General features: G+C 33.8%; 1 protein-coding gene across 2 annotated transcripts in view; it reads right to left on the bottom strand.

Moving 5' to 3' along the window:
• Positions 1 to 15,855, bottom strand: part of GIIIspla2 (Phospholipase A2 group III) — a 33,722-nt gene that overhangs the window by 6,479 nt on the left and 11,388 nt on the right. For both annotated transcript variants that reach the window (XM_066390621.1, XM_066390620.1), the window contains exons 3-5: positions 12,970 to 13,299; positions 10,263 to 10,373; positions 10,083 to 10,196 (exon numbers count right to left, since the gene is read on the bottom strand). In XM_066390621.1, the coding sequence (XP_066246718.1) occupies positions 10,083 to 10,196; positions 10,263 to 10,373; positions 12,970 to 13,299 (555 nt within the window). The remainder of the gene's footprint in view (positions 1 to 10,082; positions 10,197 to 10,262; positions 10,374 to 12,969; positions 13,300 to 15,855) is intronic.

The raw sequence follows: 15,855 nt of genomic DNA on the forward strand, positions 1-15,855 counted from the left end.
CGCCCTTCCCCCAACTTTGTCAGTTTTCACAATAGAGGGGGGAGTTTGGGACTTATCGGGATCGCTCGAAAAAACTAATCGAATATTCGCATTGTCGTTTTATCGCATATTTCCGGTCCAGAGCGTCACACACTTGTTTACGGGCCATGATATCTTAACTCAGTATCGCCATTAATAAAGTGCCGTTCGGGATTGGGCTTAGCGTAGGTGGAGTCGGGCCTTTATTGTCTGTGTGCGCGGTATGTAAAAATGCCCTTCGACATCTTTATTCGGTGCATAAAGGTGATGTAGTAGCAGATATGTATGCTTCGTTTACCGTGTTTGTAAGGCCATATGGGAGCACGTACGTAAAAGAAATAAATTCGAAAAATACAGCAAATTAATCGCCTCTAGCCTATCTCCGTGGAAAACAAACAACAGCAACTACCACCGATAATAGACAAATTTTCTCCCCGATTGGAGAATGTCTTTTACCACCATACCTAGCCCAAATTTACATCGAAACTGATCAAATATAAATATATACTCTACACATGCACACGCACAAGATAATTAATTAAAAAGGACACTTAACAACCTTAATTGAAATATAAACACGTTGATACATCAATATCGCCAAGACAAATGGTTAGAAGTATTTCAAAAAATCGAAAAAAACAAAAGAAAATCGTACTGACAAACAATTATAAAAAAAAACTATCACTGTGCTTTTTTGTTGATCTATGTAAAAAAATAATTTTTTCGATTTTTTTTGCAATGATAAAAATAAATCAAAGCAAAATTCCAAAAAATAACATTTTCGGAAATATCTAAAAACCCAATAAAGGTAACTAATTTTTTAGAATGTCATGCACATGGCCTTACTACACTTGTGGCATACGCATCCCGTCTTTCTAAAAGAATTACTATTTGAATTTGGTTCTGGTTCCTAGACATACTATATTTACAAAGATGCTATTTCAATTCAGCTTTATTGTTTTCACCCTTGGGGCTTGATATCCACGTTTTTATCGCCCTTTCGCTGGAAAACACAACCAATATTCATTTCACGTCAAAACTGCCTTTGTCCCTGGACCAGCTGCAAAATCTGTGATTTTCACAGCTGAAAGGAAAAAACCCTCGAAATTGTGACTTATCAATAAAATTACGCCAATTATGACGGTTCATTCAAAGGAAAAGAAGACAATGGCTTGCTGATTTTTCCTCTCGAATGCCCTTACAGATTTTCCAACATTTTTGTCCAATCTGGATATTTCTAGGTCACATTCGTGTAAGAATTCCGCAACACCACATGCTTATTATAACCCCTCAAGCTGAAACGTGTAATTAAGGAGCCTAAAGTTCGCCTCGTTGCGTCAAAGTAAATTGGCATTTAAAAGCAGAAAAAAGTCGAACAAGAAAACCGCTCGTTAAGAGCAAAAGAACAGAACAAAACACTGACGTTCAGCAGAGGCCCTTTTCGGTCAACTTAGCACGATTTGGTGTCAATTACTGCCTTCGTGTCGCTTTTGTTTTTTAGGGATTTGTCTAAGTCCAGTTAACGTCGGGATTTTCCACTCTAATGGACGTTAAGTCTTGTTACACAATCTCTAATACAAATCCTTAATATTATTCCCTGAAAAAGTGGTCTAAGACCTTGTGTCATTATCCTTATAATTCGCACTTAAGTTTTTGCTACTGCCACACTCACATAAGCCTGAAGGGTTCTTAATGATGCCTCTCAAATGATGAATGGGACACTTATACTGCGGATGATTTACATGGCTCCAAGATAAAACGTTTTCAGATGGATATTTAAGCTTAAAGGGGTACCATTAGGCTGAAGACGTTTACGAGACAGAGAGTACCGAAGGCCTAACAAATTTACAGTAATATCGCGTAATCCTATCGCAGAAAATCGGCTTAACGTGTTGGCTGCCAGAAGAGCTAGATTGGCGCCTATAAGTTGAGGAATTAAGGCCTATTTGTGCTGGTTTGTGGTGGCTTAAGGAAGTGTCATTTTGGAAATATTAGATAATTGCAGTACCTTGTTATGTGTGCTAAAGGTTGTTAATTTTATTTCATCCCATTTATCTCCTGACAATCTGCAGGCACTTTGAGCGTCAAAGAATATGGAATATGGTGTATGTGTTAGACAAGAATTACCATTATCAAATGTCCATATAAAAACTTAAGGAAGCTTTAAACAACTTAGATCTGGTTCTTTATCCATGAAATTAGAGATGATACCATTAGAGATGAGTGGTACATTAGAGTTATCAGTAGGAAACGTTATCAATGGAATTTCCATCATGAGCAAATTCTTACAATAGATTAATATACATTGCTGTCTAATATTCCAAAATTTATTGGAATAACAATCGCTCTTGTGATAAGAAACAAATTTTACTCAAATAGTCCTGCTACAAGTAAGGTTCCAAAGATTTCTATATGTATAATAAATAGGAGATCTTCATTTTGAACGTTGGCCTTCCTTGCTTCATTCTTTGAATTTTTCTTCATTTCTTAGACCTATTGGTTTGTTTCTGAAGTATTGAATTGAATCTGCAGATCTGTGTTTTTCCAACAGTCTTCGCCCTTAATTATGAAAGATTTCTTGTAACCAGTCAATAAACAAATATGTTATATTTCAGTCAGCCACAGCTACGAAAAGGTCGACATTTTCAATAACTTTGAGCTAAAAGTTGTGAGTCTTGCGATCTTAAGAAACTTGTCAAAATGGAGTTTTCTTCCAAAAACTAGGATTAAAGTTTTAGAAGCGACTCATTCAGATGAAAATTTTATTATCCAAGGGTTCTCGGACTCAAAGGTTTATAAAGCTCTTCGAGATGATTACTTTGATGCGTTTCCTGGATGTTTTCGGGAATAATTTCGAAACATTTTAATCTTTATTGAAGTTAGACGCCTTTAAAAAATGTTTTCGGGATTCCTCATCAAAATCACGAAAATAGATGTCAAAAGGACACACTTATATTAAATTTCCAGGAAACCCAAAAAAATAAGTCAATTCTCAAGTATTTTGTAAAGATTCCTATTAAACTAGCTGAATGGAGAAATCTCTACTGGAACGAGTTATAGTACGAGTTTTTTACGGACGAGGCGGCGTCAGAAACTGAGTGTGTAAAATATTAAAGGATATTAAAGCAACACCTAATAGTATTGTATATTTTTTGCTTTCGTACTGTCGCCTAATGATTTGCGTTCTAGGTCAAAACAATGTTATTTTAAAATACGGGAAATGCAATATCCGTCTATACTATTCACAATAAAATTCCCGATGTACGTCACAAATTACCCAGAAGGCAATATACAAGACTGCAAACGTGACAGAACAAAATTTAGGCTAAAAAGATTAAAGTTTGGCCTGCTAATGAAAATAATATGAAGTTTTTCATCTTAGTTTATAACTAATACAAATGTAGCACATAATTATTTCAATTAAACTTGTAAATATTTGTTAAATTCAAATTTTGTTATTGTCAGGTTGGCGATACCACATCTCAATTTACGACGTTGCCGTTAAGATTTTGTGATTTATTGCCGCCTTTTTGAGTGATTATATTTTCGACAATTTGATGAAAGTAGTGGTAGCAATTGAATAGCAGCAGTGGTTGGATTTTTGATAATTCGAATAACTGAAAATGTTGAAATTTTATGTATACCTGAAATGTGTTCTTGTTCTAAAAATTTCACTCACTTTTTTCACAATGTGGCAACGTTGTTGTCACCGAAGACTGACATGCATCGAGCATTTTATTGCAAATAGTACATATTTTTCACTTTAGCGCAGTCGAAGGCAATTAACTATTTATCGAAACCTGCCAGTGTCAAATGCACTTTCCATTTATTTCATAAATATCTGACTATTTACATACAAAAAAGTGAATATTTCAATAAATTAAGTTAAGATTAGTGCCTACTATGATGGCAGGAAAAGAAAAATGTGTAAGAGAATAGTTGTGGAAATGAGTGCAAGTTTTCAAACGACAGATTCTTAGTTAGAGTCCAGTAAAGTTGCTTAGCAACAACATTACAATATCCGGTACTGTAATGTTCGATTTACCGACCGCAAATCAGCATAGCGTAGCACAAGGTAAACAGATTTGCCCCGACACTCTAAAATAAATAGATGCTTACACAACATTTACATACTTACTAGCAGTTAGTAGTGTAAGTCAACCAATAATTAAATATTACAAAATATGACTTTAAATTACTTATTGAATGTTAAAACTCATTATTTGAACTCGCATACTAGACATCTTACGAGTTATTAAACCCCACCATAAACGCCACTTTTACTGCCGCCAATAAAAATCCATTTTAAGCCTGCAGACGGCCAAAAAGAAAAATCTTATAGGCGGTTATTATTAACCTAATTAAGATGGCGATTTAATCTGGGTTTATGGCGACAGACGCCTCGGTCTAACCAAGCGAAAAATCCAATATGCAAATTAAGAAGTTAATTCCCCCAATACCATAAATGGCTCTAAACCGTGAGATATTCTTCTCTACTCTACGATTTGCATCCCTGCTTTTTTGAGCGTGTTTCGAAAGTGCAGTAAATTTTACTGCACCTGAATGGTCTGTGTAAGAGTCCCGTTGCAGGGCAGTAAATTTTACGTGTTTTTATTTTACACGAAATACTATTACACGTGATTTACGTTGGGCCTAATATAAAATATGTAGGAGGTATTTATTCCTTTAGAGCTCTCGACCAGTCAGGGGTCTGAGTTACTATCATTACACTTTGGAAAAACGCACACATTTCGAATCTGTACAAAGTGACAATGAACACTTTGTCCCATTAACAAAATTAACGACTCCGAGGTATTGATTGGTTATTCGGAGATTTCTCACACACATTGCTACACCTACAATCAAGCTCGGACCTCACAAACAGCCGTAAAAATGCTTTATTAGACTAACGAACGATTAGTTTTATAACAGTTTTGTAATCTGTGGCGTGCAAGAGAAAACTAAAAAGTATCCACTCCTTCAAACCCATTTAACAAATCTTAAGCGTCGTTCTCACATAATTTGCAATTAATTTTATCTGGGTACCACCTAATGAACTAGTGCAGGAATCCTGTTAACTGCCACTTAAGACGGACACTTGCTGATAATTCTTTATGTCATTAGTGCCGTTAGTACTTGGGGGATACGGACGATGGAGTTATCCGATTCTTCCTTCTGGTAATGGTGTAAGAAGAAAGTGTCGCCAACTTACTTTGGAGCATTTAAATAGAAACGTAATTAGTAATGGGACATTTGCTACTTGGAATTCGTGATTAATTGATTGGTGATAAGAATTGGGCATTGAAAGTCGCATAATTGGGGTTAGTTGCATAATAATCTATCGATCATTTTCTGTGTTAATAACTAGGAAATTTATATATTTGTAGTTATACTGAAAAATATTTATCCCCAAGGAAACTTCAGTGATAAACTGACCTCCATACCATTGGGAAAATCGAAAGTATTTTTCCAGCGCTTGATGAAAATTACATTTTCATAAGCTAAAACACACAATAAAACCCCACTTTCACTGCCTAGATTATAAAAAATTATTTGCTTCATCTGGTTAAATCAATCACATAACAACCAAAACTCAAACTCAGATTTATTAAGTAAAAACGCTATGAATTGTAAATAATTTCTTTGAATCTTATGAAATATATAAAAAATTCCGAATTTTTTGGATTATTTAAAAAAATTCTAGAACTCTTTGGAATCTTCTTTGAACTTTTTGCTAATTACAGAAACATTAATTCCAAGATATCTTGCAATGTTCATATAAATTTTTAATTTTTCCTTGGGTCTTCTCAAATTTGGAAATAGGTTCAAAGTTTTGGAAACTACTGAAGAATCTTAAACGTTCCAGAATCTCTTCGAAGCTTCTAAAGACATTTTCAGGTTTCCAGTTAATATCAGACGCTTTTATCTTAGAAAATATTGGGCAATTTATAAGAAATTTTGCAATTTTCTTTTTTTCCTTTAGAAATGTAAGAATTTTTTTTGAAAATATTGGGAAATCCTGAGGAATTTTGAAAAAGTCTGTTATTTATTAGACACTCGTTGAAAATTTTCAAGATGCTCGGTAAATATAAAAATTTACAAATCGTATAAAGGCTGGATAATGCACAGAAAGATACTTCCTGGAGGCAAGCAAATCTAACAGGTCTTAAAACGTTTAGAAATTTAAAAGAATTGGAAAAACTCTAGAATTTCCTAAAATTTCCTTTAAACTTTCAATTCATATTAAAGATTTGAATTCAGGGATATCCTACAAGACGCAGAAAAAATTTTATAAATTTTTATGAATATTGAGATATCTAAAGATTTTTCTGAAATTGTGGAAAATGCCAACAATTCGATGAAAAACTCTTTAAGTTTAAAATAATATCAAACTCCTACATTCCGAAATATCCTGGATAATTCATATGGGGAGTTGAAAGGTAATAATCATTGACAGGGTAGAAAAAAAAACTTCAAACCTATATAAGTATTGGACTCGTATTTAAGTACTGTTAGCAAAATATCAATTAAATAAATATGCAAAAAAAAAATTCTCAAAAATATGTTCACAGGAAAAATATATGTATATAATTTTCTTAGTAATAAGCAGAGTTTGATCCTATTTTTCGTTTATCTAAATATAAAATGATCCCAACCCTTATAAAAATCCCTTAAAATTCCTAAATATTGGGATTTAGTTAACTGCAAGCCCAATTACAAAATTTTAGTAGGTGCTCTTTCTTCGTTGCCTAATTTTGAACTTTCATGGTCGTATTTAAAAGGTGAGATTCGTTTAAAACTCTCCTATATTCCTGTTCTCCTGCTAGCAGCGCGAATCAAATTCCGCCGGTGGAGGCGTTTAGTTATTATTATAAAACATTATAAAATACTTAATATAATTTATTTGAATTCACGTAACGGGGTTATTAATTGGATTTTTAATCCCTTTAGCCTCACGATGAGGGCGAACTAAAAATGTCCGGTGCACTGTTAGCAGGAGAACATCTGTTGGGGAGAATCCCCAGGTCCACCTGTTTACGTGTTTCACACGAAATCGATCTTGCCTGTGAATCCGAAACCCAATGTGGGATACAATTCGTGTTCGAAATGAGAGACACTTTAAAATTTCACCGATTAAAACTGGTAAAATTAAAATATTAAAATGATTTATTAAAATGTTAAAATTTTTAATTCGTCGCAGCAGGAGAGCAGAACGAAGAGAAGCTGGATCCTGGACCATCAGCGAACGCCCTAATTTGAATATCGTCCGGAACGCCCTTCTGGAATGTTGTGTCAGGACCCCAAATAAATAACCATCAAGTTTGGCGCAGTTGAAAACTTGCGAAAAGACGTCTCTTTATTTATCTCTTAAAGATTGCGAGTGTTTCCAGAACTTATGAAAATTAACATTTTTGTTAATTGTGCAGAACTGAGAATTGTGTGATTGTCTCTATAACTCAATATTTACAAATCCTATCTTGTAATTTATTTGGCAGTTAAATTAAACTAATCAATATATTTCTTTTACATTAAAAAGAATTATATTTGCGCGTGATTCGTAAAAATCTCCATTTCAGAAATTTTCCAAGCCTGGCTCGAGTTCGGACTTAGGACACTCAATTTTTTCAAAAGAGACACCCTATGTTTTATTCGATGCTTATATTGCACTTTTTAATACGAGTTGTTTACGCATACATTTTCTATATTTACCTATCTGTGGAGTTTAGGGGAAATTCAAGGAATTATAACTGCATTTTTACGCATTAATCGCATTCTACGTATTATCTTCATTACTCGATTTTTTCAAATGGATCATCCCGCACTTCATTTCACAGTTAGATTCTAATATTCAATACAAATAGTCAAAGTACAATTTTTTTATAATTAACCATATTTAATCAAGTCGTGAGTTTCGAACTACGTTTCATCTAAATAAACTATATATCTTCCTAACTGTCGATACTTCCCAATTTTACATAAATATTCTCCCCACAAACCAATTATTCGTTGCGACCCAATTTCTCCATTCTATTAACATTTTTTTAATATTTAAAGCCGCAATCCATGATAATAGCTTGCAATGTTACCAATCAATTATAATTCTAATGTGAGTAGTCTTTTAGCTTTTCTTGAATCATTTCCAGTGTAAATACCGTATTTTCTTTTAAAAAATTATAGATAATTCTTTGAATACCATCTTTGTCGGCATCATTGATTTGTCTAAATTTTCGATAAGTCTTCAAAGGGCCTCCAAAGCCTCCCTTCATCGGCACCACTGTGTCCAGTTCGTTTATACTTACGAGTACTGGTCTCTGTGTGGCACACATCAAATATTCATCGTGTCGCAACCCAAATCAGGGCAGTATTCATTTTGATCCACTGGCCTAGACGTCCGAAATGTTTTAGGGCCTTAACAGTTATGACTTCATTTTGCATCGTCATATTTTTTTATCATTTATTCGATAGGCGAGGTTTTCAATTGCCATTATAAATACTATACTTTCATTCATGTTTACAACTTCTGTTGTTGAATCGTTGGAGAGATAAATCTGCATTTCTAAATTACCAAAATTGCTCAATTTCTTGTACTCAATTAATTTGAACTCCTTTTAAGTAGCTTGAAATACATCTGCACTAATGAATTTCAAAGTGAACAATCTCACACATATTGCCCAAACAAACATAAAATATGGTATTGACATAAAAAACGTAAATAATTGATGTTGAGGAAAAGTATTTAAAGAGAAGTAAAAGTAGAGATAGGTAATATTCGAAAAATTGGAAATTTGCTAAATTTAGTTTATCCTTCAAATAGTAAACTGAACGAGTTAATTTCAGATGAATCAGTTCTCAAGTTATAATGCATGAATATCAATTTAAGCCTCCTGAATAATGAGGAGTGTACAATAGTACATACATATTTAACCATTTCAAATCGTGCATAAGATTGGTTGCCCTCTAGGCCTTTGAGCAAAAGTAAAAATATAATTATTACAGATTTAGATTCCTAATAAATAACCATAGTAATATTAAAATTTCGATTAATTTTTGACTACACAAACATAGAACTCATTGCCTAAGGGTTGATCTTACATTAAAGTTCCGGATATTTATTATCTATGGCAGTAATTTACGATAGCTGTCACTTGTGGGATGTAGAAGAAAAAGAAATGGTCACATGAAGAAGACATCAAAAGAGCATTAATTTTGATTAACGATCCATCGTTGAGTAGGTATGTTTTAAACGATTGCAAAACGAAGTTGTTGAAAGCATTTTATTATGCGCATATAGCATCAGAAGTCAAGGAGGATTTTCGTAATGCATTAAGGAAGTAACGTAAACACTACAGGAAGAATCTTCCTCATGTCTAAGATGTTCAAAAACATTGCAAAGGCAAGAAAGCTAATTTCTGGGTATATTAATTGAATGATGATTTCACTTTAGAGAAGCAATAATAATATGAGTATTCTCTAAAAGTCTTGCGGGTCCTACGACATCATTGACAGGTATTTATTAAACGCAATCCCTAACTCGTAACGAATACAAATGACCCAAAAATAGTGGGCGCAGTAGTGTGTAAACACTAAAGGTGTTAAACGTGCCGTGAACTTTACTAAAATGTTCAATTAATACTAGAACACTACCTTCATTCCATTCCTCCTCGTGTAAATATTTAATGTACGAGTAAAGCCCGTCTGAATGCATTACCATATATATTATTGTCTTTCTCCTATTTGTCAATTATGCTGTTCTGGTTATACATTATGAACGCCTTTATGTCGAATCATCTATTATTTGTCCAACGAATTTTGCCAACTTTAACCCATAATTTCAGTCCTATTGACACTTCAAATTTACCCATCTGTGGCAGCCAGACGCTACTTAACAGTACCGAAAAATGTTTGTTCAACTACTCGTTGAGCAAACAGCTTTATGAGTATTTAACTGCTATTAACGCGTGATGATGAATATCTAGGAAGAAACCAAAAACTTTCCTTATTTGCTTATCGGATGATTTATTCTTTTTCGATAAAGAGAGGAATGGTTGGAATGTCTGCCCTACCTTTCGTCACAGTTGCAATGCATTAATGTGTTCATCCTCCAGTTGAAGAGGCCGTATTTGGTTTCGAATCCTCCGATCCAGAAAGGGCAGGAGAGATCGTGTTTGCGACAACATCTGGAAACGAGAATAATTTTTGGATGAAAATTCTTAGACGAAATTGGAAAGGATGGAGAAACATACCTGTCAGTTTTGGAAAATCCTCCAAGCCTAGTATATTTATCTGCAGAATAACCTTTTCCACACCATTTGGTACCGGGTATCCTGAAGAGGTCAGATATGTCTCGTTTGGGTCTGAAAGAAGTGATTTCATGTTACAGAAAGAGTCAGGGCTTGAAGACAGAGCTTTAGAAAAAGTACCAATGGCTTGGAGCGTAAAATCAAAATATTAAAAAGTCAATTATGCCACTGAATTTAGTGCATGTCATCTCCAAAAAGGTTCTGGATCAAATAGTTAATTTGTTAAACTTCAATACTCTCTAACTAGCTAGCCGCGTACCACATTGTCCTACAAGTTCCTCTCCGATCATCGAAGTAGAGCAACATCGGGTGCGAATAGCAAATGGATTGATGAATGCAGAAAAGGACGACCTTCTGTGTCACCACAACAAATTAGAGACTAGCCCCTCTAGCCCCCCCACCAACCGACCCACGGGTAAAAATACACACCAGAGGCGTCCAACAAGATGACGAAACAGCAAAAAAAGGCAAGAAAAGTAGAATATATCCTTCTTCTCCCAATACTGAAACCGATATATCCTCTAAGAAAGAGAGTGTTCCAGGTCAGAGAAAAGAAGAGGAGGGGGGGGGGGGGTCCTTCCATTTCCGAATTTTTTAGTGGGTAGATGCTGTAGCGAATCCTACACTACCCAACAAACAAGATGTAGGGTCGGGTGTGCATCTTCCGAAGATTTTTATTGTTATAAAAAGAACCTACTGAAAAGCATATACGACTCATAAAATTTAAGAAATGTGTATAAATTAGAAACTACCGTTGAAGACTATCAACGTATATCACACATATATACACAATATAATCAGGCTCTCACTGAGTTTTTAGTGTATTTTATTTCCAAAAGATTATAGAATAGATGATAAATGAAGATCTTGGGCTCAGAGTAATCAAAATCAGGAATGTATGGTACTTATTGAAGGGTAATGACACACTCACAAAGTAGAGAAAATTTGTACAATATACTGATTTTAAATAAGTGATGTTAAAAATCAACTACACCACTGAGTTTTTCACATTTTTAGGTTAGTCCAGGTTAGGACAACTTAAAAACTATAATTAACTAACTCTTTTGCTAAATACCATTGGGATTCGGATATTTTAATTATGAGAAATTCTAGAACATTTGCTGAGCTTCTTAACTGACAATGAGATCAACGTTATGACTGACGCACTGAAGGCCATTGGTACTCACAAATTTATGAAAAAAATTTATAATTCACTATTATTATTATTTATAATTAAAATAATTAACGTTAGCAACACCAATGCAGAGTTTTTTAAGATTTTTCTTTACTCTTCGATGATTTTAGAACAAGTACTTAAGCTATGTAATACATATGATCAATATTAGAGGCGTAATAAAAAATAATGAGGATAGTAAAAATCAATATTTTGTGTACGATTTAGGAACTCTGTAGTACATGGATAGTACCGGAGAAATGTATATACTTCAATATTTTATAATTTTAAATGTGAGAAAGCTATTTAAATGCGTGATGCATCAATGATTTGTGAGCAAATTTTAAGATATCATATGTATTATATATTATATGATTATATGTAAAATAACAAATGCTTTGGAAATTATCGACACATTTTAAGGCAATAGACGCGAATGCAATTCGGGATTTAAAAAATTTCCTGATCCAAATTGCATGAACGCATGTTATTTTAAATGTATCGTTAATTTTTTCAGTGTTTGGAGCAGAATTTCACGAACCAAACACTAAGTCTTTACGATACCTTTGTACAATTTTTGATTCGTAGACATTAAGAGAAATTTTAGCACGGTCAAATTCATTCTGACAGTGCCTTTTATTGTGGTTACAATTGTAATTTAATAAGGACATGCCTGAATCAAAATTAATTAAAATCCTGTGACTATTTATCAGGCTTCAAATTTGCAATAACGCTCGCCTCTTTTTAGACAATTTCCGAAAATCGACATGTTGAACAGATTAAAGCCCTCTATTTGTAATTATTAGCCCTGAAACTACCTAGATTTCAATTTCACACAATTGATCAGAAAAGTGTTTGTGCCATTTCCAAAAATTTCAAAGCAGTATTGTTTTCAAAAGACTATAAAACCAGTACATTTTCCCAAATTCTCATACTTCCAAAGCCTGCCTATAAGACTATAAATATGAGAATGCGAGTTCTCCATGGTGCTATTTGACCTCTTTATAGGTTAAACGATCCGACTATTTTGTCTAGCTTAAGAAGCTCACAAGGAAACGCATTTGCCTCGTCCAAACAATAAACAAAACCTGTTTCAGGAGTAATCCAGAATTAGCCTAAGATCAATATTTCAGGAGAATTTCGACATAATATTATAAGAACTGGTGTAATTCAAGTAACGTAAACGAGATTTCTGTGTGAAGTTTAGATTGACGCGAATTAACACAAGAATTCTGATTTTAAAAGTTTTTGCAGGGAATTTTTAATTCAGTAGAAAATACGTGTTAGCACCCAAAAGGCACTTAAGCAGAATGACGAGGCTTTCTTCTGCCTAACCGATATCTCATTCGAAACATAAAACCGTTTGACAGCTGGTAACTGAATACTCTCTTACATACCTATAATTTGATCTATTGTTCTTCTAATTGCTGTGAAGTGGGCAATATAATTACTTGGGTCCTCATATTATACACATACCTCTGAAACCAATAATCATTCTTGCTCTCCATTTCTTTCTGCAGCTCCTTCTTCATCTGCACGTGTCTCCTATGGCACTCTTTCCTGAGCAATGTGTAATTCAACCATCCATATTGTTCAGGCAATGTTTTTCCATCCAGGGATTCGACACTAACATTAGAGTTAACTATTAAATTTCTCAAATCGTCTCTAAAGCTACGTAGGAACGTTTTAACCCGGCTTTTCTGATGACCAAACTCGCAATCTACAAGCTGATGTTGATCATCATAGATTAGCTCTATCATGTGTTTACCGTCGCTGAGTTGCCTGAAGCCGAGTTTGTTTATGGACCTGCAAGTAAATAAGAATTTTCATTGATAATTGAAAAAAGTATGAAATTGAATTATTATTAAGTAGCAATAAGTATCACTTGGTTGTTATGGTGTGTGGGTAGTTGCTAATGTGAAATCTCGCTATTCACATATTATTATCATGAGGTGATCTAATGGCCTTTAAGTTATGCTAATCAGTTTGCTAATGGGCTATCATTACAAATTAAATGCTGTAAATTACGGTTTGTTTTAGCTGAGCCTCAATAGGTCGTGTCAATAAATAATAACCGCTACTTGAAAGGATAGAAAGTTAACGCTCGATTTCTATTGTTAATTCGATGGGGATTGACGTATACGGGAAAATGTCATCTTATGCATTATTTATCGTTAGTCAATATAGCGGTTCAGGGAAACAAGTATCGCAAAAGGTGAGCCTGGGATTGATGTTGTTTGGGATATATAGAACACCATGTTCGCTGAATCAGTGATCCCTTATCCGAGTTCCGGTCGGTCAAACTTTTTTGTTTATTTATTTTTTTGGATGATTATCCGAACTGCTCATAACACGCAAGACACTCGAGTGACTGCAACTCTCGTCTGCCGCTCGTGTAAATTATTCCACACTCGTGTGTTAAGAATTACTTTCTTCCCTTGTTATATAAATACCACTTCAGACTAGTAACTTTGCCTTCATTGAAGTACTTAATGTCTTTGTTGGCTCGTCTTATATGCCCTATAGCCCAAAAGACCTTAATTTATATACTTGATTTAATCTATCAACTTCTTTAATGAGATTGCTTTTACATCGTGGAGTAAATATATCGGAAACAAAATTTCGTCTGCCTGATTTTCCTCGTCTTGTGCTAATATCAAAGAAAATTTCACGCCTGCATTTTTTGGCCAATCAGAAGCTGGACTTCTGCGTGGTTTTGACGGCAACCCAAAAAAAGTTCCTAAAATTTTTGAGATTTCAGCAAAAATAATGAGAAATTTTCTCAAGCTCTCAAGTACTAAATGGGGCACGCACTTGTCATGTGCATAAAAAACTACCGAAGTTAGCTTCATGTAAAGGGCCGCTAGATTTCATTAACCTCATAATTAAATGATGTTTCTTTCTATCTTTAGATGAATTTATATTGAGTTTATATAACTAAAGATAGAAAACAGAATTTTATTTCCGTAAAAAAATTGCATTTTAAGAAAAACGAAGTCATTAGGATGCTCGACTCGCATCAAAATTAAATTGTCTTCCTTAAACTTTATGGGAAATACTGTGGTATAACTATAGATAATTTTAGGTCAAAGATAAATTATCTGTGAATACAACAAAAAAAGTTTAATGAAGTATGGATGTTGTAAGAAGTATTAAGATGGAGCTAACCCAAAGAGATGTCGGGATATTCCAAAATTTCTAGATATTTGAAGCAAAGAATGGTGTCCACAAATTATTAAAAAAAGAATACCACAAATTTATTCCAAAATAGTCAAGACCGGTAAAGTTGTCGATTGAGGCAGTACGACTTTCCTTTTTTCTATTTCCGCCAGAAGTTCTGAGACAATCCTTAAATTTGCTTTTCTATGACTTTTTCTGGATATCAATAATTTTCGTACAAGTATTTTGATCAAAGCTGTTTTGAGATTAAAACTCTTTGAAAATCTTGACTTTAAAGAAAAGTGCAATATCATTACCCTTTATCTTCTCATATGAGTACCCAACGTCTCGGAACAGATGTGATTAGCTGCACAGCCAAAGCGTGCCAAAACCATCATAATACACATTATTTACATTTATTCAAATATAATTCAATGTCCAATATTACGATATCAATGACTCCAATACCATGCATCATAGGGTTATTGATATTAATGACTTTGATGTATCGGAGTTTATGATGCAGAAAGCTTTACGATACAAAGAGCTTACGCTAATAACTCAGAATTATTATTCCAAATTCAGTTCAATAATACTAATCAGAGAGACAGAATTAGCCTGTTTATTATGATCTGTGTCTCGTTTATTTAATCAAAGACGCTGTATTTGAGGCGAAAATCGGAATCGAATTTTGTTGGTTTTCGCCTTAATTTCGCTATTGTTGTACCTCGAATTCTCAAGATGTTTAATGTCTGGATTGAGATTATTTGTTTAAATAGAGGTTAGTTAGGTCTGTCTATTGGCAATTTGCTGGAAGATATGTGCAAATAAAATATAAGAGTCTGAAAATAAAATGTTAAATAAATTATGTTTGATGATGGTTTTTGAGAATTAAAGAACATAAAATAGACGAAGCGCCAGTTGATTTATATTTATTTACGTAACAAGAGGGGGAAGTAACTCTTAAATTGTTGAAAAATTAAATATTGTGCCCGAACCATAGGCGAATGCAATAATCATGTGCCTGCGTTAAAAAACCTTCTTACGAGTTATATACACTATTTTTTCCATGGCCATGAACTATAAACAAATAATAATGAAAAAACTACGCAATGCATTTGATATTTTATGATATTTTGTTAAATTGAATAAAATTGATATTTTCTGTTGAAATTAACATGTTTTAGCAATTTTGGAGACACG

This window comes from Euwallacea similis, chromosome 5, assembly GCF_039881205.1.
Source record: "Euwallacea similis isolate ESF13 chromosome 5, ESF131.1, whole genome shotgun sequence".
Classification (NCBI taxonomy): Eukaryota; Metazoa; Arthropoda; class Insecta; order Coleoptera; family Curculionidae; genus Euwallacea; species Euwallacea similis.